The 24,086-nt window shown below is 53.6% G+C and overlaps 2 protein-coding genes across 6 annotated transcripts in view; both read left to right on the plus strand.

Moving 5' to 3' along the window:
* The first annotated feature begins 4,140 nt into the window (after positions 1 to 4,140).
* PAQR5 (progestin and adipoQ receptor family member 5) lies at positions 4,141 to 17,347 on the plus strand. 5 transcript variants are annotated; one of them, XM_065076818.1, is made up of 9 exons: positions 4,141 to 4,498; positions 6,581 to 6,632; positions 7,341 to 7,573; positions 7,886 to 8,013; positions 8,099 to 8,304; positions 9,051 to 9,177; positions 13,234 to 13,330; positions 13,840 to 13,981; positions 14,608 to 17,347. In XM_065076818.1, the coding sequence occupies exons 3-9, from the start codon at positions 7,523 to 7,525 to the stop codon at positions 14,829 to 14,831; spliced, it is 975 nt and encodes a 324-aa protein (XP_064932890.1). In that variant the 5' UTR covers positions 4,141 to 4,498; positions 6,581 to 6,632; positions 7,341 to 7,522; the 3' UTR covers positions 14,832 to 17,347. The 5 variants fall into 5 exon arrangements, with proteins under 5 accessions (XP_064932890.1, XP_064932891.1, XP_005511299.2 ...); XM_065076819.1 differs by having other exon boundaries at positions 4,150 to 4,498; positions 7,866 to 8,013; positions 14,906 to 17,347; XM_005511242.3 differs by having other exon boundaries at positions 4,152 to 4,498; positions 14,906 to 17,347.
* The window catches only part of LOC135580532 (uncharacterized), a 32,462-nt gene continuing 24,711 nt past the window's right edge, over positions 16,336 to 24,086 (plus strand). Inside the window, exons 1-3 of the mRNA XM_065076351.1 lie at positions 16,336 to 16,583; positions 18,040 to 18,610; positions 18,716 to 18,782. Coding sequence (XP_064932423.1) covers positions 16,336 to 16,583; positions 18,040 to 18,610; positions 18,716 to 18,782 — 886 coding nt within the window. The remainder of the gene's footprint in view (positions 16,584 to 18,039; positions 18,611 to 18,715; positions 18,783 to 24,086) is intronic.

Genomic DNA, 24,086 nt, shown 5'->3' on the forward strand with positions numbered 1-24,086 from the left:
ACGGCCTCAAGTTGCTCCAGGGGAGGTTGAGTTTGAATCTGGGGAACAATTTCTTCCCCAAAGGGCTGTCAGGCATTGGATGTTGGGTTTTTGTTTGTTTGTTTTTCTCCCCAAACAAGGCTGGATTAGCAGCATTTTCTAGCCGGACAATGTCCCCCATACAGCCTCATTCTGCACCCTCCACGGTGGCTCCAGCCCTCGCCTCGTATGCCTCCTTACCCCCCAGCAGCACAATTGCTGCTCTCAGGAGTTCTCCCTGTTTACATGCCCAGTCTGATCGCTGCCCTGAGCCACAGCGATGCCGTCGCCTCCAGGCACGCCCTTCTCCGTGGATTCATCAGGGTTTAGCAGCTTTCTGTCACCCTGATGAGGAAATGCAAGAGATGGTGCTGATGGATGGAGCAGCTTCAGGAGGGAAGGCAGCAGCTGCTTCACCGTGCTAGGAGAAATAAATGTTGCCTGGACACATTTCCCAGGCTCAGGTGCCCGTTGGCGAGGGAAATCTCGGCCAAACCTTTCTGGGTGTGAGCAGAGGCTTTGAGGATGCTTGGGAAGAGGCTCCTTGTGCAGGTGGGGGCTGCTGGGATGGAGATGTGTGTGCGTAGGGCTGGATGTGTCCTGCCTTGGGGACATGGGGGACCTGGCTCTGTGCCCCCTCTCAGCACCCAGCTCTGCTCCCCACAGCTCTTTTCGTGCTGGGAAATCAAACTGCCTTTTGCACGGTGCCCTTGAAGGTACCAAATCAGCCAGGACCACACCAAGCACCCCCTGGCACCCCCATGCTAGAAGCATCCTCACAGCCGTAGTTCTGCAAAGCCCATTACTGGGACTGGAAAAAAAAAAATCAAAGTGGCATCGCTTGGGTGGGGAATACTAACCCATTAATGTGATCATAAAGAAGCCTTTTTACTGAAATCCCCGGCGCTCGCAGGGCTTGGCTGGATCTTATTAAACGCTCCGATATTCCACTGTAGCTTTTTATTTTCCCTGGGCCATGTTTGAACAATCAAATGTCAGCAGAAGCAGCTGGTGGTAAATGCCATTTCCCTCTGCCCAGGGACCGCGGGACTGGCTGCCGGGCGCTTCACCCGGAGTTGAGCTGCTTAGAGAGAATTAAATATTAATGTGGGTATTGCTCTCCGTAATGCACCGGTGCAGAGCGGGGCTGCGTCCAGCCGTGCCTGGGCAGGCAGTGCTGCAGGGGCAGCTCTGGGGAGGTGATGATGATGATGATGATGATGATGATGATGATGATGGGGGGAGTGTCAGGAAGCACTTTCCAAAGGCAGGTTTACATCTCGGGGAGAGGGGGTCCTGTGCTGGAGAGGAAGGGCCAGGGGTGATTTTCCCCATGAAGTCCCAGCCCTCCAGCCAGGGTTTGGCTCCCCTCCTGCAATGTGGCTCGTCCTCGGCCCCTGCTGCCCTCCACACTGGTTTTCTGCAACCGATGTCCCCCCTCTCCCCTCTGGTCCCTGCAGCATCCTGGCAGCATCCCTGCTCCTCACTAGGGCTGATGCACCCCAACGTCCTCCATAAATTTAATAGTCATGTCAGCACCAGCACATTCCTCCATCTCACACACCCTATAAGCAGAACATGTCAGCACACTAATTTTGTAATTAGAAATATCAATTAAGGCAGGCCAGAGCCAGGAATGTGTTGGATGAGCTGGGCTGTGCCAGTAGCAGGGGACCAAGGGGGAAGGGGGTCCACGTTTTTTTTGGATTAATTTAAAAATTTTCAAAAGTTTGGGGGTTTGTTTTATTTGAGTGCAGGTGCAGTGCTGTTCCTGGTGTGACCCCATCCCGCAGCAAAGCCCCCGATCACTTTTGTTGGTGTGGTGTTCTTGGGGGCTCATGGCGCATTGGGGGAGCCTGTGGTGTTCTCGGGGAGGGTCACAGTGTGTTTGGGGGGCTCACGGTGTGTTTGGGGAGCCTGGGGTGTTCTCAGGGAGCCGCTCACAGGTGCAGGTCCCACTGGCAGCAGGTGGCATTAGCACCCACCGAAGCTGGTGGCCATGGGACATGCTGCAAACTCGACACCAGCCCTGGGTCACCCACGGACATTTTGCAGTTCTACATGTCAGGCACATCGTGAGCTCGGCACCGCTTTGCTGTAAATGAGCACAAGCTCTGGAATGACAGATTGCCTTCACGTAGAATAGCTCCAGCTCACAGCACCGATCTTCACAGACAGCTTAACCCCCTTTTATGGGGACAAACCAACTCGGAGCAGCGGAATAAACCGTTGCACTCACATTCCGCAGTTGCCACCTTGTGAGTTGTTCCCTGTTGGTATTTGCACTGAGGAGGCAGCGCTTGCGGTAGACCATGAATAACATGGTGAAGAATTAAATGTGTGTAATTAAACGTGTGGGCTTAGGGCTAAATTAAATATTAAGCAGTTCTCCTGTCAGCGGCTCTGCCGTGGTGCTGCCGGGGTGTCCCACGGCTGCAGTCATGGGAGGTGGCTCCTCTGTGTCACCTGCCCAGGGGAAGAGATGCTGGTTTGTGCTTGCTGCTGGCTTCCTGGCCCCCCGGGACATCCCGCTCACACGGTCATTTAGAAGTATTTCATGGTTTTATTACAGTGCAGCAGCAGAACTCATCCTTTCCAGATAATTTGACCATCTGCAGCTCTTAAACCCAGACTGGCGAGGGGGTGAATAGAGTAAATCTGTATCTGAGTCTCTGCAGGCAATGGTTTGGAGGGAAAAAGAGCCCAGGAGATGGTATAAAACACTCGCTCATGCCCAAAGTATGGGGTGTGCAGAGAGGCAGCGTTTTCCCCTTCCTCGCTGCTCTCCTCGCCTGTAGCCCAGCGGGGATGGGGCTGTGGGGGTGACATCAGTGACAATCTCCCCCAGGAGCCAAACTGTCGCCTGCCTTCTATCTGGGTGCAGACGTGTGTGTGTCCAGCCTGGCTGTGGCCTCATCCACCCTGTGCCTGCAAAGCAAACCCTCATTTTGTGCCAATTTGCCATCAAAGCGGTGAAAAAACACTGCAAGAGCTGCTGGTGACCTGGGGACACCCAGTTATTCTGGACAGAGCTCATCCTCCGAGCCACGTCCAGTTGGAGCATCTTCCTTGCACAGCTTGGGGATGCCTTTACATCCAAACCAAGGGCAGGTTTATAAAGCCAGCCTTGCATGGGCTCACACCGTGGTGTGAGCATCATCTTCTCCGGGCACGTGTGCCCCCCGCATCCCTGGCTCATCCCTGCCAGGGCGAGATTGTCCCCAAGCTCCTGTCTGCTGCCAGGGACAAGCTTTGTGGCAGCAGAGGCTCTGGTCATGGGGTTTGGGCTTGGCTGCAGGATCTGGCCCTCGGCACGAAGCTCACTTCGTTAAGGAACCCGTTACTGGACCCACTGGTGCAAATCCCTGAGCCCACCCTATAGCTGCCCCTTGTTGCTGCAAGGCTCTGAAATTGGGAAACAGGGACAATCTCAGTGCTGGGACATCCCTCCCGGGGGGGAAGCACCCGAAAGGAGGTGGCAGAGCCCCGGGGAAGCTGTGCCAGCAGGGGAGGGTTAACCCCCTTACACCTAGAAATGGGTGTCAAGAGATTTGCCCTTGTGATTAAAATGCACGTTAGTGTGCACGCTCACCAGCCCTGATCTCAAGTGACCCTTCTTGCTGCTCCCAGTGTGTTACTCTGGCTTCTGGTTCTTCCAGCCACTCACTAGCAGGAGCAACGCCTGTGCATCCCTCCCAGCAAGCCGCCGTTCTGCCTGCCGCTCTGTTCAAACATTGTGAAACACGGGACCAACGGCTGCCATGAAAGCAGAGGCTGTATCGGGGGGGCAAAAGGGAAATGTTTGGGGTTTGAGGGTTTTGTAGCTGGTGCAGAGGTGGGGAGAGCTGGTGGCCAAGGGGACCCCATGTCCCGGTCAGCTGTGACCCCCCCATCCAGCTGGGGATGATGCAAGAACTCTCTCCAGTTTGGGAGTCCCTGCTTCTTCATCTGTGGGGGGATTAACTTTACAGGCTCCATGGAGACAGTTAAGCAAGTTTTGGGTGTTTTCCAGTGCTGCAGTGGAGGGACCTGGGAGCTGAAGATACACAGGGAGATCTGGGAGTTAATATTTTTTCCTGCCCTTATTCCGCTTCCTTGCAGCCCGGCTGAAGCTTAATCCCCAGCGCGATCTGAGAGTGTTTGGCCACAGTTATTTCCGGTCTTACTTTCTTGACTTTTTTTCCTGTTTCACTAAAAGACGAGCCAGAATTAATTTGCTCCTCAGCTGGGAAAGCAACCGGCGGGGTCTGACCTCGGCCAGCTCCTTCCCCCTGCCCAGCTGGGGTGCAGGGACCAGGGTGCCAGCGGCTAAGCCAGGCTTTGGCAGAGCCTCCTGCCCTTCCCGCCGGGCCGCCAGCTTTGGCAAACCTGCCTGGGCCATGTGGGCCGTGTTTGTACACAGATGAGTAACGCGCTCGCCCGGAGCCAGCGCCGGCAATAACGCAGCATCCGACCCAGCCCTGCGCCTGGGAGCTGCGCCGTAAGTACCGGCCACTCGGCTTCTTCCCCCGGGATAATTTCACCTTGTTTCTTTTCACGCTGTCTTGGGGATGCTGAGGGTTTGCATGGTGTGAGCTCGCTTGTGGGGAGGTTTATAGACGTGTTGTGAAAAGATGAAGGTGGGACAGAGCTGTGTGTGATGAGGCCAGTAGTAAGTTGCTTTTCCCTGCCCTCCCACAGCACTGACAGCTTGTGGCTATGCTGCTCGTTTGCAGAATCTATGCAAGTTTTGCTCGGCAGTGGTTTAGGAGCAGGACAGGGGGCTGGGACGTCCCCCCAGGAGGACGGGTGAAAGTGCTGGGTCTGGCAAAGAGCTCGAGCACGTGCCTGGAATGCCCTGGTTTTGGAAAGCTCTGGGCTCGTGTGTGTGCTCAGAGCTGGCTGCTCGTCCCGGCACATCCCAGCAGCAACAACAACCTCCAACGCCTCCGCTGTTCTGCTGGAAAAGGTCTCGGCGTGTCGCAGGCTGCCGAGTGCTCTGAGGAGCCCAGCTGCTGCTTTCACTGTTCAACTTGTCTCTGTCCTTGCGCTGCCGTAAGAAAGTCATAGAAGTTAATAATTAACAGCTAAAATATTTTTCCCTCCACTGAAGGCTGGTGGGGAGAGCTGTGCTGTGGGGAGCCCAGACACGGCAGAGGGACAGTGACAGGGTGACAGGGGACATGTCAGGGCTCCTCTTGCCAGAGACAAACCGCACTTTTTACGGGTGAGAGCTGGTGCCAGGCAGGAACCTTCCCCGGGTGAACGCGGCACAAACCAGGGGCTCCCAGGCTGGACCTGCACCCTGGGGTGCCTGACATCTCTCCATGGGGGGCTGAGGAGGAGGAGGAGGAAGATCTGTGTTTGCGGCCAGCCAGGTAAGCCTGCAGCGTGAATAACCTGCTGTTTGTTTGCAGAGGTCAGGGCTGCCGTGTGCACCCATCCCTCGTCCCACGCCGCTCCCTGGCTGGGAAAAACAAGAGGAAAAGCCAGGACTACGGGGTGTGCCGGGCTGCTGCACCCTGCGGCTCCATGACTCATTTTGTCTTCAAAACACAAGTTTTTGGTGAAGCCTGGGGCTGGTTCTTCCCGCGCGGGTGCATGACAGGGACCAGCTCCTGCTCTGGGGATGCATTGCCCGGTTGCACCAGAGCGCACCCAGCCTGGGGGTCCTGTCCAAGGGCTCTTGCAAATCAGAACTCCCGCACCCCACGCCTGCCTTTGTGAAGAACCTGTGCCGTGTCCTCGCCTTCACCACAATAAGAGACATTATTTTTGTTCTGGCCCATCATCACCTTCATTTGTGTTTGTATGAGACGTGCGGCAGGGTTAGAAAAAGGCAGAGCTCTGTACCAGGCTGCCCTTTATTTCTGGAAGATGCAAATAATCAATGGCAGCTCTCATTCCCTGCCCTGGTTCCTCACTCCTCGTTCCTCATTCCTCAGTCCCTGCCCTCAGAGGGCTCAGGTCCCTTTTCCAGTGCGGGGATTCCGGGTGGCTGCAGGCTGCGTATCCCTTCGAGGCAGCACACCTGTAGCACAGAGGCTGAGAAAAAGCTCCAGATCTAAGTATAATCTTTAACTAAAGGCATTTCTAATTTTATTTTTTATGTCGGTTTATTGCTCTCCTGCCTCGTTAATTTTTTCCCTCCTGTTAACACCTCCCAGCCCCCTCCCTCTCCCAGGCACTCCCTGCCCAGGCGTTTGGCCCAGGCTGGTTTGCTCCATTTGCACTGGAGTTGCTCGTCTGCACGGAGAGGTAGAGTACGGGGTGGGGGGAGGAAGAACAGGGGAAGATGAAGGGTCACACCAGGAGCTGGGCAAGGGCAGCAAAGGGGTTTAATTCGGACCAGGGTGTCCCTGCAGCACTGGCAAATTGTGCTGACGGCTGGAGCTCGGTGCATCCTGCTGTGAAGCTATGGGAGGGCTGAGGCAGCTGAAACACCGTCCCAGGAGCAGCTCTGGGGATGCTGAATTCACAACCTGGCCCTTGGGCTCCCTTCTCACCCGGCTTCCGCCGGCCCAGGCGGTTCCTTTCAGGAGGGCACAGGAGATGATATTTTTTTTTCACCTTTATTTGACAGAGTGAGGTGGAGATGGAGGGGGCAGGGGTGGCGCTGCCGGAGCCGTCAGTGGGTAAGAGATGAAGACGTGGGGGCTGCACCATGGGGCTGGGGTGTTTGAAGAGGAGCGGGTGGGGAGAAGCAGCCTGGATGCTGCCTGGGACCCCATGTCCTCCCCGAGTCCCCAAGGGGACCTGCCTGCATCCCCAGCCTGTGCCCAGCGCTTTCTGTGCAACCTCGAGGTGTTCTAGGGATGTGGGTGCTGTTCTGGCATCTCCTCTGTCTCTGTTGGGGTGATAACAAGGGGCTCAGTCCCTCTGGGTGGTGGGCACAGGGACATGTTGTCCTTCTTTTAGGATGAGAGGAAATGCCTCAAGTTGCACCAGGGGAGGTTGAGGTTGGATCTTGGCAACAATTTCTTCCCCAAAGGGCTGTCGGGCATTGGAACAGGCTGCCCAGGGCAGTGGTGGAGTCACCATCCCTGGAGGGGTTGAACAGACGCAGAGATGAGGTTCTCAGGACATGGGGCAGTGCCAGGGGTGGGGAACAGTTGGACTCGATGATCTTGAGGGGCTTTTCCAACCAAAATGATTCTATGATTCTCCCCCTGCCCCTTTCACGTACAGGTGGTACAAGGGGACCCCAACATCCCTGCAGGGATGGTTGATGTCCCCCATTCCCATGCCATGGGAACCCCCCAGGAAGTGTTCGCTGTGTGTGGGTTTGGGATCTCCCATGGGGACACTGTGCCACATCCCCACAAATGCTCATCTCCCCTCAGGCCACCTGTCCTAACTGCTGAGAGCATTGCTTCAGCCGTCACGGAGCAGCTGCATCCCTGTCCTGCCGCTTCCCCGGTAGGGGGTGAGATGTGGCCAGGAGGAGTTGGGAGGCGCCGCATAGCTCGTCTCCAGGGCAGCTGAGCCTAAAACGTCCCTTGGAGCCGGAGCCCCGACCCGCGTGATGCTGAGCCTCAAGTTACCCCGGCTGCTCAGCATCCACCAAGTGCCCAAGGTCAGAAAGGAGCTTCTCTGCCCTACACCTGGGCTGAATGGGGTCTGGGGAGGTGACAATTGGGAGCAGTGTGCTGGGGTGGCTTTGTCCCGCCCAGGACAGTGATCAGCCCCTCCATGGGACCACCCCCATGGGGGGAACACTGCTCTGTTCTCGCAGCAGGGTCCTGGGTCCTGAGTTATGGGCACCTTCCTTTCAGCAAACTTCCTCCTCTGATTTGTCCTTCCTTCTCCTCCTGTTTGTCATCCCTTCTCCTCCAATTTGTTGTCCCTTCTCCTCCGATTGCCACCAGCACCCGTCCTTCCCTTGCAGGGGTACCAGGAGCAGGGGATCCTCTTTGGGTATCGCCCCCCCCGAAGCTCAGCAGCAGATTGCCTCCTCAGCGCCTTCCAAATGACAAATGAAACTCTAAATATTTGGACACATTTTGTGCCCGCCTGGTAAGTACTGTGCTCCAGGTCTTCAGCACCCATGGTGGGACGGGGACACCCAAGGGTGCAATGTTGACCATCCCCCCACCCACAGGTACTTTGTGTGGACGCTGGTGGGACGGCTGCGGGGGCCGGGGGGCTGGGAGGACCCCCAGGCCCGGCCCCTCCTAGCCTACCTGCTGACCTGCTGCATCTACCCACTGGCCTCCAGCTGCGCCCACACTTTCAGCACCATGTCCACCCATGCCCGTCATCTCTGCTACTTCTTCGATTACGCAGCTCTCAGCATGTACAGCCTGGGTAAGGACGGGCAAGGGCCGAAGGTTTCATAGAATCATAGAATCACAGGATGGTTTGGGTTGAAGGGACCTTCCCAGCTCCCCCAGTGTCACCCCTGCCATGGACAGGGACATCTTCACCAGCTCAGAGCCCCGTCCAGACCTGGCCTGGGATGTCTCCAGGGATGGTTCATCCACCACCTTTCTGTCCAACCTGCACCAGTGTGTTACCACCCTCACTGTAAAAGATTTCTTCTTTATGTCCAGACTGAATGTTTTTTCCCCAGTTTCATTGGGTGCTGGTCCCCAGCTCTTCCCTGGGTCTGCAGGAACTGCGGCGCAGGGAAGTGTCAGGGACGGGGCTGAACCCCATGTACTCTGATGGCTCAAACCCATGGGACAAGCAGAAACAGCAGCTGCTTGTGTGTTGTTCCTGCTCCTCTTCCTCCCTCCCTGCAGCCCCACGCTTGGGAGGGACCGTGACCCATCTTTGACACTGCCACAAATAATGTGGGGCTGGGTTTTGTAGCCAGCAGCACTGGAACAGAGACCTGGTTGTGTGACATTCCTTGGTGTTTGTATAAATAGAAAACCACACTAAAGACCACTGCTGTCAGTGAAGTCGGTGGCACCTCTACCTTCATCCACACCCCCCTTTCCTCAGACCCCTCAACGTCAACGCCAGTTTGGGGGGTCACGGCTGTGCCCAGGAGGGTGCTGAGGGTCCCACAGGACCTGGCACTGACCGGGCACCTCCTGCGTCCCCAGGGTCCGCACTGGCGTACTCGGCGTACATCTTCCCCACGGAATGGGTCAACAGCACCTTCCACCACTGCTACGTCCCCATAGCCGTGTTCAACACCGTCATCAGCACCAGCCTGTCCTGCTATTCCAGGTAAGCTGACGCTTTTTCTGCCAGCATTGAGTAATCATTAGTATTATTAATAAAGCTTTTCAACTACAGGCTGTTTTGTAACAACATAAGCCTTAAGCTCAGGAAGGGGAAGAAGAGGATGTTTGTTTTGGGAAATGAGTTGCATGCTGGCACTAGGAGGGTTTGATGATCAAAACCACAAAACAAATGAAATAGCTTTAATTTTTGGAAGTTCAGAAGGTAACACCTCCAGCACCTTGTCTGGGCTGCTGTTTTTCTAATTTAACCCGTGAAAAGGGGTGGGCTCCAGTGCACTCAAGATTTCAGTGTGTTTGGGTTTAAACATGAGCCCGGCCCTGACAAAGACATGGGTCAGCCCAAGTGCTGCATGGCTGTTTATGTGTGCATCTGTGTTTATGTGTGTGTGCAATGGATTTGCAGAGGGGGAACCTCTACCTTTTCACAGCCAACTGAATAACTTCCAAAGCACAAGCAGCGTTGTGCGCACAGTATTTTGTTCCTGAATGGCATTAGAAACTTGTTTGGAATAACTCAGATGTCTGAAAGACTCAGCTGATTCCCAGCGATACATGCCGTGCTAGATCTCTATCTGGATGGGTTTTTTTAATTCCCGGTAGATACCCCCCTGAAGGCTGTGTTTGTAAAGCACTCGTGCCTGTCGTTGTGACAACATGCATTTTGCTTTGCAAAAAGTACAATTCCTGTTTTCCCAAGCAATGCAAACCATTTGGCACTATTCCTTCCTTCTCTTTCGGGGTGTCTCTGTATTTTGGGCTGTCTTTGGCAGGTGGCTGCTCTTTGGCATGTGTTGATTTGGACCTATCCCTGGTATTACTGAGCAGTACAGCAAAATCAAGGATCTGTCTTGGATCACTTTGTGGATGATGCCGGTTTGGGCTTAGTATTTTTTCCTGATATTCCTCATTTCTTCCTCTTTCTTTTTGTCTCTTTCCCCCCCTCTTATTTTTGTCTTGTGCGTCTTTTTATTGTCTCATTAGACAGGTTTAGCAAACGAAGCTCACTGACCATGTGCTAACCCTAGTACTTGCCACTTGAAGATAACCCTTAGGAAATATCAGCAACTTGAGATCAGTTCCAGATTAATTTGGATTGTTTAAAAAAAATAAAAAAAGGACCTGTAAATTTAATTGTCAGCATCTCTCCACTACAAAACTGTAAGTACAGTTATGTCATAGAATCACAGAATCACAGATGGTTTGTGTTGAACGAACCTTCCCAGCTACCCCAGTGTCACCCCTGCTATGAGCAGGGACATCTTCACCAGCTCTGGTTGCTCAGAGCCCTGCCACATCCCCGTGTCCCTCTGCACATCCCACATGTGTCAGCATCACAGCTGCATCTGCATCCTCTGTCTGTCCCCTGTCTATGTGTCTGTCTGTCTCCTTTCTCTTCTTTTGCAGCTTGAGGCTGCAGAGGGTGCTTGGTTTTGCTCCCCCCTCTGCTTTGGTGCTTCCCTGGGTTGTGTAAGTGGCTTGTGCTGGGCTTAACCCCAGGGCACCCGCACCACGGCCAGCGGGTTGGAGACATGGATGCGGTGGGTCTGGCTGTCCCCGAGACCCCCACGAGGCCACCAGCACCTGGGCCACCCCGGTTCCTCCCGCAGGGCACTGCTCACTTCAGTGTCACCCTGGGCTGAGTCACACCAGCCAAAAGATCTCTCCCTGGCATGGGGGCGGCTGGATGGGAATTGTGCAGTGGGTGGTGATGTAGCAAGTTGGGTGCACTTGGGGGGCCCTGCCTGGGCACCCCCATTCCTCCTGGCTTGCAGAGGGCTTGGCGGCCACACAGGAATGCTGTTGGGCTGCTCCAGCAACCGCACCCTGGGCAGGGCTGCTCCAGCACCAGGAAGGTGTGCGGCTGCCTCGGTGGCCTCCACGGCACTGCCAGGGACTGGGGTCACTGGGGCAGAGAGAAGGAGGATGCCGGGCTGTTTCTGAGAGGTTCAGATGAGGGAAAGGCTCCAGACCCCGGCTGAGCTTCTGCACCGCAGCCAAATGCAGCTCACCTTCGTGCAGGCACCTCGTGAAGGTGGATGGTAGCGCAGGTTAAGGTGGCGGAGGGTGAGCAGGAATGATGAAGGCAGGGACTTATCCTGGGGCATCTGGAGAAAGGCATTTATTGAGCTGCTGCATCGAATTGCATCAACTTCTCAGGAAAATGTTTCAATCCTTGATAGCTGTTTGATGAGTCAACAGTGACAATTTTTGATTGGTTGATTTTTGCATCCTGTGCCTTGGGAACATCAAATTGCCAAACTGGAAAATGTGCAGATGCACTGAAATAAGTGGTTCTATCCTTTACATGACATCAAATACCCCTGTCACTCTGAAATAGCATCTGACTGCATTCCCCTGCCGTGATGCAGGAGGAGCAGCAGCACAAAATGTTCTTTCATGCTTGAGAATTCAACATTTCCCTGCGGACACACCTGTTAAAGCAGAAAAAAACCTGGATGGGATTTTCATGAGGAGAAAAGAGTATGTCCGAGCTCCGCTACATCTCTTACCATCCTCTGTGAATGGGGTAGTGTCCCCGGGGTCACCGTGTGCCCAGGCTGCGACCTGGGGCTCTGTTTTGGCAGCAGAGGGGCTCAGGTCAGTTGGGTACGAGGCCGAAGGAGTGGGAAGGTGCATGGGAAGGGTGAGCACAGCAGGGCGGGAGTACAGCACCAGCAGGCGAAACCCCAGTAGGAAAATACAGCAGAAATCCTGCAGAGAAATACAGGAGAAAATAGAGCAGGAGGCATCTCAGCATCATCGTGATCTCTTCTGAGCAAACCACAAGTGTCAAACCAAGGAGGAGCAAGACAAAAGCCCTTCTGCAGTTAGTGGGTCTTGAGCATGAGTTGAATTGTTGGGGTTTCAGCCCATTTTTGGGGTCATATAAATAGAGCCCTTCTGCTTTGCAGGCAAGTGTGTTGGAGATCTGCTCAAGTTACTCTCTCTGTTTACACATTTGGCTAAAAACCTATAAAAGCTGGTGTTTCCCTGGTCCAGTCTGCTGGGGGCTGCACCAGCAAGTGCTGCTGGGCTTCCCCGAGCTGTTCTGGGCTTCCCCCCCCCAGTTGCCTTTGAGTTGCGGCCCCTGTGTGGCAGGAGCAGGCTTGGCTTTATAATGTTTTATAGTATTTTATTGGGATCCAGGTGGTCAACTCTTTTATGATTTCAGATATGAAATACATCCTGTATTTCAGCAGTGCGATTTCCTGGGGAACAAAATTCACAATATTACTCCCTACACAGAAATGGGCTTTCCTCCTCATATATAGTGTGATTTTAACCAATAGGCTGCTTCTTCCACTATAAAGGCGATGTCATTAAAAAGTAACTTGTTAAATTAATTTACTCTGTGTTTTGCTAACTCTCTCCCTGCATTCTCTGAAATGACAATTGTGAAGTCTTGGCAGGATGTGAAAAAGAAGGATGCTGTGACATTTCATGCATTTCTGACATAAGTTGCAATACAGCTTAATTAACAATCAGTGTCAATGCTAGCCTGAGTGCTGCATTACCCCCAAAGTCTCCCAGCCCAAGGCAGATGTGTTCTCCTTGATTGCTGTGCCCAGAAAGCTTGATTCAAAACAAAAGAGTGAAAACTCAGTTAAAAAACAACTGCAGGAGCAGCAGCTGTTTAAAGACCAGCCCTGTTCCTGTCTGCTGATGGGTAACGGCTAACAAACAAGGGTGAACGAAGCAAAGTCAGCCAGGACCATGTGGAAAATGTTGTTTTCAGAGCTGCTGAGATGCAACCGCAAGAGCCAGAGTGTGTAAAGGGGAGGGTAGCCCCGAAATCCTTCCTTCCCCAGCTCAGGGTTCAGCCACGTGAGCTGAGGGTGGTTGCAGTTTTAATATAATCAGCAGACAAAACCATGCTGAATTCACAATAATCCACGGGAGGATGTATGTACAGTCTGTATATCGCAGTCCATATACTGCAATCCCCAGTCCCCAGCAAACAAACGACAGGCTCCAGCATTAACCTAATCCGAAATTCAGCTCATCTGCCACATGAAATACTTTCTCTGTTTTCCTCGAGGTTTCTGGAGGTGGAGCGGCCTGGGCTCAGCAAGGCATCCCGCACCCTGGCCTTTGCCTACCCGTACCTCTTTGACAGCATCCCTCTCTTCTACAGGGTATGTACAGCACCAAGACATCCGCTTGCTGCAGGGCTGGAAACATCAGCTGCTTCAGCTTAGTCTGAAAATATTTGGGAAAATACGCCAGCCTTTTTTTTTTTTTTTTTTTTTTTCCCCAAAGGAAAGCAAACTCCAGCAGGAAAAGAGATTTGGTTATTTTTTCCTGCACCTATTGATTGGCAGATTCCTTACACTTCAAAGCACCATGCTCAACCTTTGCTCGTGCTGGAAAGTCATTGCCTTTGAAAGCTGCGAGTTTTCCAGTTCCTAAACTGGAGTGGGGTGGGAGTTTTGCTGCAGTGAGCTCTAAGGATGGGAGATGCAGGACTGGGAATTGCACACAATGGAGGCGACAGCTCTTGTATCAGGCCCTGGGTCCTGCACCGTGTGTTCGGGTGATGGGCAGACAGAAATGATGCGGGCTGGAGGAATGGTGCTGCCGCCTTTAAAATTGTGGGTTTTCTCTGTTTCCTTTACTGGTACCCTGTGTGGACACGGCTCTGCAGCTGTACATGTGCGCGGCACAGAGATGCACAGACGCTGCCATCCTGCTGCACTACAAACACACCGCCTTGGCCTTCCTCACCTGCTTCATCTTCGCCAGCCACCTGCCCGAGCGACTCGCACCAGGACACTTCGACTACATCGGTAAGGGCCAAAAGGCACAGCTGGCATTATCTTAGTATTTTCAGGAAGAAAAGGCATAAATGCATGAGCGAATCCCAGAGGTTAGAATATATTCCCTGCTGGAAATTCCAAATGTTGTTTTACATACAGGAGACAGCAATCCTGCCAGGTAAAGCAGAACAGCTCCAGAAGTCTGCTTGTTCTAAAACGTTTCATGACTGTAAAGCACAAGTGTGATGGGAGCGGCTGAGGGGCCTGGGGGGTTCAGCTGGAGAACAGGAGCTGAGGGGAGACCTTCTGATCTCTGAACTGCCTGGAAGCAGCTTGGAGCCAGGGGGGGTCGGGCTCTGCTCCCCAGAAACAAGCACCAGGACCAGAGGAAATGGCCTCAAGTTGCGCCAGGGGAGGTTGAGGTTGGATCTGGGGAACAATTTCTTCCCCAAAGGGCTGTCCGGCATTGGAACAGGCTGCCCAGGGTAGTGGTGGAGTCACCATCCCTGGAGGGGTTGAACACATGTGGAGATGAGGTTCTCAGGGACATGGGGCAGTGCCAGGGGTGGGGAACAGTTGGACTTGATGAGCTGGAGGGGCTTTTCCAACCAAAATGACTCTGTGATTCTAAAGAACTCATTTCTCATGCAAAACAGCTCCCCTGTGTCACAGAGGTGTGTCACGGTGCCAGGTCAGGGCTCTGCAGGACACAGGATGGCAGCCCCAGACACATGGGGGTTCCGTCTGTTCCCCCGGCACATCCTGTGTGCCAGGAGCGCAGCACACAGCTGCACGTCCCATTGCATTTTGGAAAGGAAGATCTCTGCGCTCTGGCAGCACAGTGATAAAAGCCACGGAAATTAGTGGAATAAATATTTAAAGGCAACGGATGCGAGGCGGGAGGTCTGCTGAGCCCAAGGGGTTTCTCCGTGAGCGCTTCTGCCTTTCTCGCAGGGCACAGCCACCAAGTTTTCCACGTCTGCGGGATCATCGGCACGCACTTCCAGCTGGAGGCCATCCTGACGGACATGGCGGAGCGGCAGGGCCGGCTCCTGCCCCCCTCGCCGCTGCCCTCGGCCCTGCAGACGCTGGGCTCCATGGGCGTCTGCGCAGTCGTCAGCCTGGCCGTCATCGGGCGCTGCTCCCTGGCCCTGCACTTCCTGACCGAGCCTCTGCCCAGAGAAAAACCACACGGCCATTAGGCTTCGGCTCCCGAGAACGTTTGTGCTGCTCCACAAGAGACACCCGAAACACTGAGGGCATGGTATGAATGAGGAGGAGTTTATTTGCCTACGCTCTCTGAGAAAACGTTCATTTGGGATTTTTCTCAAGAGCGAGACACATTGCACTGGGTTTTGTACATATCGCTTTAAAGCTGGGAGCGGATCATGAAATGCTTTTAATCAAGTTGCTGTTTCACCACAAGAAATATTTAAAATAATCAACCTTTTTTCCGTAAAAGCGAGATAAGTGCTGATACTTTCCAAAGCACTTGGCGCTTATCGAGTCTGCCTTACGGAGCAATCGAGGGGGCAAGTGAACGTGGATGACGCTGGTGACACAGATGTCCTTCTCATCAGTTTGGATCCATAGCCAAGACTCCCTGGCAAAGGCGGGAGCAGGGGCTCTCCCAGGGGCTCCCTAACTACGGTTTCCGCCTTGAAAGTGCCATTAATTAGGGGATTAAAACCTCAAATAATCGTGCGATGCAGCCTTACGCTAAACCCAAGTGCCTGACCGAGGTGGGATGGAGAGAGACCAGTTCGCCTGCATTTTACATTCAGCTATTTTTAGTTGTTACCCGGAAAGATTTATTCCAGAAGAACTCTCCATGGGACACTCTTCCAAAACAGCTTCTTTTTGGGTCCATCTCCAGCGTGTAGGTAAGTCCTGGGAAATAAATTCCCAGGGGAGAGCTGAGCTCCCGCCTGCGCAGGCGATGCGGTTGCCGGCGGGACGGGAGGCACCGACCTCCCTCCTGCACCATCACCTCCATCCCCTGCTCCCTCCTCGGCTCCTTCTCAGACCTCGTCAAACACCAACAGAGGACGAAACACCGGCACCCACGAGGATTTCCTCACAAGCGCGCTTAGTGCCGAATGCTTAATGCGGGTGTGAACCTGCCCGCGGGCAGCTGGGCTGTTTGGAAAATGGGTTTGACACCTTATCGAGGGCGACAGCTGAGAAATTCACGGCTGCCACGTCCAGGTGTCCTCTCCTGGGGGTTTCTGGAGGCAGGACACGGGGTGGGACTGATGGCGGAGCCACCACCTCCGAACCTCTCACCCGCAGAGAAGAACGTTTTTCTTTTCAGGAGTGAGCAGGACGGGGGTGTCTGGGGGGAATAAAACGTCAGCTGACAAGAAGCAGTGGTCTGTAGAGAGATGGGCGCTGCCGGGTGCAAGGCGGGATTTGGAGCAGCTGAGCTGGTAACGCGTGTGGGGCCAAAGCTGTGCGATTTTAAAGCACTTCCAGAGCTAGACCTGGCTCACCCAGCAACAGCGCTGAGCTCCGGTTCCTGCCCTGTTTCCTCTGCTGCTGCCTCTGGATTTCACAAGGAGCCGCAGGGGGAGCTCGGCCGGGGCTCCAGCGATGGAACCGGCACCTTGAGTTTACCCAATACCCGCGGGAGGTACAGCAAAGATTCAGTGTGATCGCGCTTCTTGTTAACCATACGGGTGTGTAATTTGTTTTGTGTCTAATTACCTCTAAAAAGATATAATTGAGGCACTTTTGAGTGACAATCAACAACTCATTAAATATCTTCTGGGACAAATAAGTGTTTTGAAAAATGGCTTTCTTTTGAAAGCTGACCACGATTTATATTAATATTTATAAGCAGTGGAACATAATTGTTTATTCAACAGGTTTGTTTCATTAAAAGAGAAAACTAATATAACTATCACACTGATATATGCTAACCTGATTTGTATAGTTCTGTGAAAATTAATCACTTCAGAGATAAGTGCTGATAATCACAAAGCTTATTAACCTTGTGTACTCATGCGGCTGGAAAGGAATCTGTGTAAGACTTGATTTTAGAGTCTGTAAAATTACATGAATCATTACAACTTTTCCCTTGGTTGTTTAACTTTTGAATTTGAGAATTCCTCTCGTCCTCTTCAGGTGACATTATTTGTAGGAGAACTACATTAAAAATGTAATGCCGTATTACACATTTTTACCATAATCGCTCTGGATACTGCAGCACTTTCCACAACCCTTTGTTTGACACATGCTTTACGTACTGAACGAGTCAACATTTGAAGCAGCACAGGTCAGCCAGGTTTCTTCTTCTGTTGGAGACAGGACTTCAAAAAGCTTCTCAATGTACTAAATTTTATTTACGTACAGAAATAAAACTCTGTGTTGAATCGTTACAAGAAAATAATATAGGATATTGACTTGCTGGAACATGTTTCATTGTATGTCTGTGCCCCGTCCAGAGCAAATCACAAACAAAACCATCAACTTCATGACCAAATCCCAGAAAATATCACTCATCTGCTCTTCTTTACTTTTTTTGTTTGTTTGTTTTACAAACGTTCCTCCTGTGAGGAGGAAGAAAAAAATACAAAGAAATGCCAACAAGCCAGGACATCGTCTTCTTCTGATAATGGTCACACTAAAAGGCAAAACACTGCTTGTTGGGATTTCTTTGTAATTTTTCTTTCCCTCTCAAGGGGGTAAGCTCACTTGATTTAGTTAATCTGCACTAAAACTGAGAACTGACTGAAGTCGGTGGTTTAAGTGACAATAAGCTCACTGTCTGGAGGCCTTTGGAGCTGCTGGCAGGGTTAAACACAAGTTACTTCGCTCTTTATCCCAGTTTCCCCCTTTGAATTAGATTCTTCCTTCCCAGGAAGAACGTCTTCAATGGACTTGTTCGGCCAGGCTTTTTATGCCTGTGTTCACATTTCAGGCTTTGTTTTCCACCCTTAAGCATTTCTGACAGGTCAGGAATTAACGAATTTACCTCCGGGCAGGCGGTGGCTCAGCCACAGGGAAGCCCTGGGAGGGTGAACTTTGCTGGATGACACCTCTGTTCCTGAGCCCCCGCCTTTATTTACACTGAAGAGATAAACCAGACAAACACAAGCCCAGACACGGCCCGGGAGCGGCTCCCGCAGCCCGGGCCGTGAACTCCAGCGACATCTTGTCTCTGTCCCTGCTCCAGCGCATGGTGGGGCCGGCGTAGCCGCTTCCTGCGGGGCACCCGGAGGCCTCGGCACAGCGGAGCCCGGCTCCGGCCTGCAGACCCAGCTCTGGGCCCGGCCCCGGCCCCGGGGATCGCCACAGGCCTCAGCGAGGCCTCGGAGCTCCCGGCCCCTCCCCCCGGGCCCGGGTCCCACTGGGATCCGCGGCTCCCGGGCCCCCGCCGCTGTCTCCTTGTCCCGGGCGGCACCACCAGGCCCAGCAGGGGGCGCCCGCGCTCTGGGCCGCGCCCGTTGGCGTCGCCATGGCAACGATCGCGGCACGGCGTCTCGGGGAGGGGCGGGTGGACGGTGTCGCCGTGACGTAACCACGCGCTGCGCGGTGACGCACGTGGGCGCGGCCGCGTGCGCCGATTGGTTACATTTGGACGACAGCAGCGCGCGAGCAGCCAGTCGCCTCCATGTGGACAGCGCGACCCCGCGGGCACGGCGGCACGAGGGCGGCGTGAGTGCCACCCGGCCCCTGGCGGCCGCGGCGTCCCGGTTCGTCTCGGTCGTTGCGGCCCGGACCGGCGGGGCCGCCCCTCACGCCTTCTCCTTCTCCGGGTAGGGCCGGGACGCCGCGCAGACCGGTGCCCAAGAAGCCGTCCAACCCCAGCCTGAAGGATCCCGTGGGGGTGAGTGCGGGGCGACTCAAAAGTGCCTCAATTATATCTTTTTAGAGGTAATTAGACACAAAACAAATTACACACCCGTATGGTTAACAAGAAGCGCGATCACACTGAATCTTTGCTGTACCTCCCGCGGGTATTGGGTAAACTCAAGGTGCCGGTTCCATCGCTGGAGCCCCGGCCGAGCTCCCCCTGCGGCTCCTTGTGAAATCCAGAGGCAGCAGCAGAGGAAACAGGGCAGGAACCGGAGCTCAGCGCTGTTGCTGGGTGAGCCAGGTCTAGCTCTGGAAGTGCTTTAAAATCGCACGGCTTTGGCCCCACACGCGTTACCAGCTCAGCTGCTCCAAATCCCGCCTTGCACCCGGCAGCGCCCATCTCTCTACAGACCACTGCTTCTTGTCAGCTGACGTTTTATTCCCCCCAGACACCCCCGTCCTGCTCACTCCTGAAAGGAAAAACATTCTTCTCTGTGGGTGAGAGGTTCGGAGGTGGTGGCTCCGCCATCAGTCCCACCCCGTGTCCTGCCTCCAGAAACCCCCAGGAGAGGACACCTGGACGTGGCAGCCGTGAATTTCTCAGCTGTCGCCCTCGATAAGGTGTCAAACCCCTTTTCCAAACAGCCCAGCTGCCCGCGGGCAGGTTCACACCCGCGTTAAGCATTCGGCACTAAGCGCGCTTGTGAGGAAATCCTCGTGGGTGCCGGTGTTTCGTCCTCTGTTGGTGTTTGACGAGGTCTGAGAAGGAGCCGAGGAGGGAGCAGGGGATGGAGGTGATGGTGCAGGAGGGAGGTCGGTGCCTCCCGTCCCGCCGGCAACCGCATCGCCTGCGCAGGCGGGAGCTCAGCTCTCCCCTGGGAATTTATTTCCCAGGACTTACCTACACGCTGGAGATGGACCCAAAAAGAAGCTGTTTTGGAAGAGTGTCCCATGGAGAGTTCTTCTGGAATAAATCTTTCCGGGTAACAACTAAAAATAGCTGAATGTAAAATGCAGGCGAACTGGTCTCTCTCCATCCCACCTCGGTCAGGCACTTGGGTTTAGCGTAAGGCTGCATCGCACGATTATTTGAGGTTTTAATCCCCTAATTAATGGCACTTTCAAGGCGGAAACCGTAGTTAGGGAGCCCCTGGGAGAGCCCCTGCTCCCGCCTTTGCCAGGGAGTCTTGGCTATGGATCCAAACTGATGAGAAGGACATCTGTGTCACCAGCGTCATCCACGTTCACTTGCCCCCTCGATTGCTCCGTAAGGCAGACTCGATAAGCGCCAAGTGCTTTGGAAAGTATCAGCACTTATCTCGCTTTTACGGAAAAAAGGTTGATTATTTTAAATATTTCTTGTGGTGAAACAGCAACTTGATTAAAAGCATTTCATGATCCGCTCCCAGCTTTAAAGCGATATGTACAAAACCCAGTGCAATGTGTCTCGCTCTTGAGAAAAATCCCAAATGAACGTTTTCTCAGAGAGCGTAGGCAAATAAACTCCTCCTCATTCATACCATGCCCTCAGTGTTTCGGGTGTCTCTTGTGGAGCAGCACAAACGTTCTCGGGAGCCGAAGCCTAATGGCCGTGTGGTTTTTCTCTGGGCAGAGGCTCGGTCAGGAAGTGCAGGGCCAGGGAGCAGCGCCCGATGACGGCCAGGCTGACGACTGCGCAGACGCCCATGGAGCCCAGCGTCTGCAGGGCCGAGGGCAGCGGCGAGGGGGGCAGGAGCCGGCCCTGCCGCTCCGCCATGTCCGTCAGGATGGCCTCCAGCTGGAAGTGCGTGCCGACGATCCCGCAGACGTGGAAAACTTGGTGGCTGTGCCCTGCGAGAAAGGCAGAAGCGCTCACGGAGAAACCCCTTGGGCTCAGCAGACCTCCCGCCTCGCATCCGTTGCCTTTAAATATTTATTCCACTAATTTCCGTGGCTTTTATCACTGTGCTGCCAGAGCGCAGAGATCTTCCTTTCCAAAATGCAATGGGACGTGCAGCTGTGTGCTGCGCTCCTGGCACACAGGATGTGCCGGGGGAACAGACGGAACCCCCATGTGTCTGGGACTGCCATCCTGTGTCCTGCAGAGCCCTGACTTGGCACCGTGACACACCTCTGTGACACAGGGGAGGGGTTTTGCATGAGAAATGAGTTCTTTAGAATCACAGAGTCATTTTGGTTGGAAAAGCCCCTCCGGCTCATCAAGTCCAACCGTTCCCCACCCCTGGCACTGCCCCATGTCCCTGAGAACCTCATCTCTGTCTGTTCACCCCCTCCAGGGATGGTGACTCCACCACTACCCTGGGCAGCCTGTTCCAATGCCTGACAGCTCTTTGGGGAAGAAATTGTTCCCCATATCCAACCTCAACCTCCCCTGGCGCAACTTGAGGCCATTTCCTCTGGTCCTGGTGCTTGTTCCTGGGGAGCAGAGCCCGACCCCCCCTGGCTCCAAGCTCCTTTCAGGCAGTTCAGAGATCAGAAGGTCTCCCCTCAGCTCCTGTTCTCCAGGCTGAACCCCCAGGTCCCTCAGCCGCTCCCATCACACTTGTGCTCCAGCTCCGTTCCCTTCTCTCAACTCGCTCCAGCACCTCCAGGTCTTTCTTTGTGTGACTTGGCCATGCTGGGTTTACAACTGGACTCTTTGTTTTTAAAGGTGTTTTCCAAGCAAAATTATTCTGTTATTACCTCCTGTGATTGACAGCATGGATAACTTTAAAGACTGAAACCTAACAAGTGAGAATAAGCTTTATGAGCTGCCCCGGGTTGATGTTTGAGAAGAAGCAGACCTTGCATGAGGACCTGGCCAAATCTCATGGAGCCCATTCCCTTGAGGGAGGAGAAGACAGGAGGAGCTCAGCATGCCTGTCAGGTTCAGTCTCCTAGGCCAGGTATAGCAAAGCTGCTCCATCAGCAGAGCTGCCTTCAGAACCGCTCCATCGCATTCCTCTGAAGTCGTTCCTCATGTCTTTGCATCTTCTTCACATATTTACTCTCGCACATAGCACTGACAGTGTTTACTCTGCAAAGATTCCTCTAAGACTCAGCTAAGCACACAATTTACTCAGCTAACAAGGCCTGGCATTTATTGTGGGGCTCTTTGTGTGCTTGTCATTCTTTAGTCTCCGTTGACATTCAGTGGGAAGCATTAAAACAAACAGCAGCACGCAGTAGGAGGGTTGCCCGTACCAACGCTCCACTGTGAAATAGCTGAACAAGGATGTTGACCAGAGCTGGCTCCCACCAGTCTGCTGTCAGGAGGTGGGAAAAGCCTTTTTGAAACAAGTGGGCTTTGGGGGAAAAAAATTAACATTTGGAAATTCAGTCTTTTTTTTTTTCCTTTGCAGATTGTGTATACCTTTATTTTTCCTTTGAGCTTTGCAGTGATTGCAGCTAACGCTTCCCAAGAGCGGTTAAGGAAATAGGCCTATGGAGTAGCCCAGATTTCAAGTTTCTAGCAAGCAAGCTTTGAGGGATTTAGCCCTCAATTTGTTATCGCCCAATAACAGAGTGATTTCTAGAGGAAGGGCTCTGAACTGAGGGTGGCTCGCAGTCAGCAGCAGGAATGTTTGCTCGGGCTGTTTGCTCTGTGCTTGGCCCACTCACCTCCCCGTTGGGATGCTTCAACCCGTTGCTGAGGAGAGCTTGGCAGCACATGGAAACAGCAACCAAAGGCATGATAATTTATGTGATTAGTGCTTTTCTTCATTGCATGTCCTTGCTTCTGCCAGTCCTGTTGGCCAACAACGTCACACCATACCCCAGTGTGGTACATCACGCTGTTTTGCAAAGGCTTGTAGCCCACTGGTGACAGCAGCTCTGCAGTGCTGTTGTTCTGAGGCTTGTTTCGGTGATTTCTGGTCCAGCTAGCTGTAAGCCTGCGGAATTTCAGCACTTCCAGTCAGCTGATGCTTCTGGAAGGGAGCTGATGAACAGCGGATGCCCTGCTTTGTCAGAGAAGAATCCCCATTGGTTTACTTGTCCTTTAGTTCCTTGGCAAGCCAGACAATTTGTCAGGAAGGCAGAACGGAATTCATGTTTACCTTTTGAGGTAAGAAATTCCTACCACAACAGGCTGAAGTCTGCAGCTAACGCTGCCCGATCCCCCTGCCAGTTCTGAATCATCAGAGTTTCCTACTGGCAAAAGGTGAAGGCTCTGGACTCTGTTGCTTGGATGTTCTTGGCATTAATTGGCTGCAGCCTCTGCTGAGTAATGAAAAGCAGAAGAATAACATGCAGGCTCAACCCTGAAATTGTATACTCAGGGAGGTGGAGTGAGACTGTTCTCAAACTGGGGCTGCGCCAAAGTCTGCTGTCAAAAATGGGTTGAGATAGGGTAAGAAAGTTCAGGACACCAATCTTCTTCCAGGTTGTGCTCTGCCCCTCTGTGGCAGTGAATCACCATAAGGATGGAAGTACCAGAGCCTGTGGGATTAGCTGAGCTCTTCCCAGGGAAGTTAACAGGGTTTTACAGGCTACCCTGCCGGCCTGCCTGCTCTTCCTGCCAAGTGCTTTGCAAAAAAATCTAAAAGGTGGCTGCACTCTGCTGCTGTGCAAAGCGTTCTGGCGGAGCCCGGGCTGTGTGTCAGGCAGGCTGCCAGGGAGGAAAGCGCTGATACGGAGGAGCCGGGTTGCTTTTGGACCTGGCAGCTCCTGTGTGTGCTTCACACTTGCGTGCTGACATGCTCCAGCCCTGACCTGAGTGCAGCAGCTGTTCTCAGCTCCACTGGGACTGTCAGTCTGCAGAGCCGCCCGGCTGGGCTAGTGGAAGCTGTTTGCAGAGAGGGATCAAAGGCACGGCCAAAAAAACTGACTGTCTGGGGGTAACAGAGAATGTCTGAAGTGGAAGTCAGCTCTTGCTTCAAAGTTGTTGCAGAAGTGTGCCCAGGTGGCCAAGAGGCCACCAACATCCTGGCTGGTACCAGCACTGGTGTGGCCAGCACGCCCAGGGCAGTGACTGTCCCTGTGCTGGGCACTGGAGAGGCCAAACCTCAAATCCTGGGGTTAGTTTTTGGCCCCTCACACCAAGACACACCTTGAGGTGCTTCAAAAAGTTGAGAAAAGGGAATGGAGCTGGGGAAGGGGCTGGAGCACAAGTGTGATGGGAGCGGCTGAGGGACCTGGGGGTTCAGCCTGGAGAACAGGAGCTGAGGGGAGACCTTCTGATCTCTGAACTGCCTGAAAGGAGCTTGGAGCCAGGGGGGTCGGGCTCTGCTCCCCAGGAACAAGCGCCAGGATGAGAGGAAACGGCTTTAAGTTGCACCAGGGGAGGTTGAGGTTGGATCTGGGGAACAATTTCTTCCCAAAGGGCTGTCGGGCATTGGAACAGGCTGCCCAGGGC

The sequence above is a fragment of the Columba livia genome, chromosome 11, assembly GCF_036013475.1.
Source record: "Columba livia isolate bColLiv1 breed racing homer chromosome 11, bColLiv1.pat.W.v2, whole genome shotgun sequence".
NCBI lineage: Eukaryota > Metazoa > Chordata > Aves > Columbiformes > Columbidae > Columba > Columba livia.

Excerpts from the sequence above, each read along its gene's own strand:
- PAQR5 (XM_005511242.3), top strand. The coding sequence starts at position 7,523 with ATGCTGAGCCTCAAGTTACCCCGGCTGCTCAGCATCCACCAAGTGCCC. Across the intron at positions 8,014-8,098 it reads ACACATTTTGTGCCCGCCTG|GTACTTTGTGTGGACGCTGG; the intron begins GTAAGTACTGTG and ends CCCCACCCACAG. Across the intron at positions 9,178-13,233 it reads AGCCTGTCCTGCTATTCCAG|GTTTCTGGAGGTGGAGCGGC; the intron begins GTAAGCTGACGC and ends GTTTTCCTCGAG.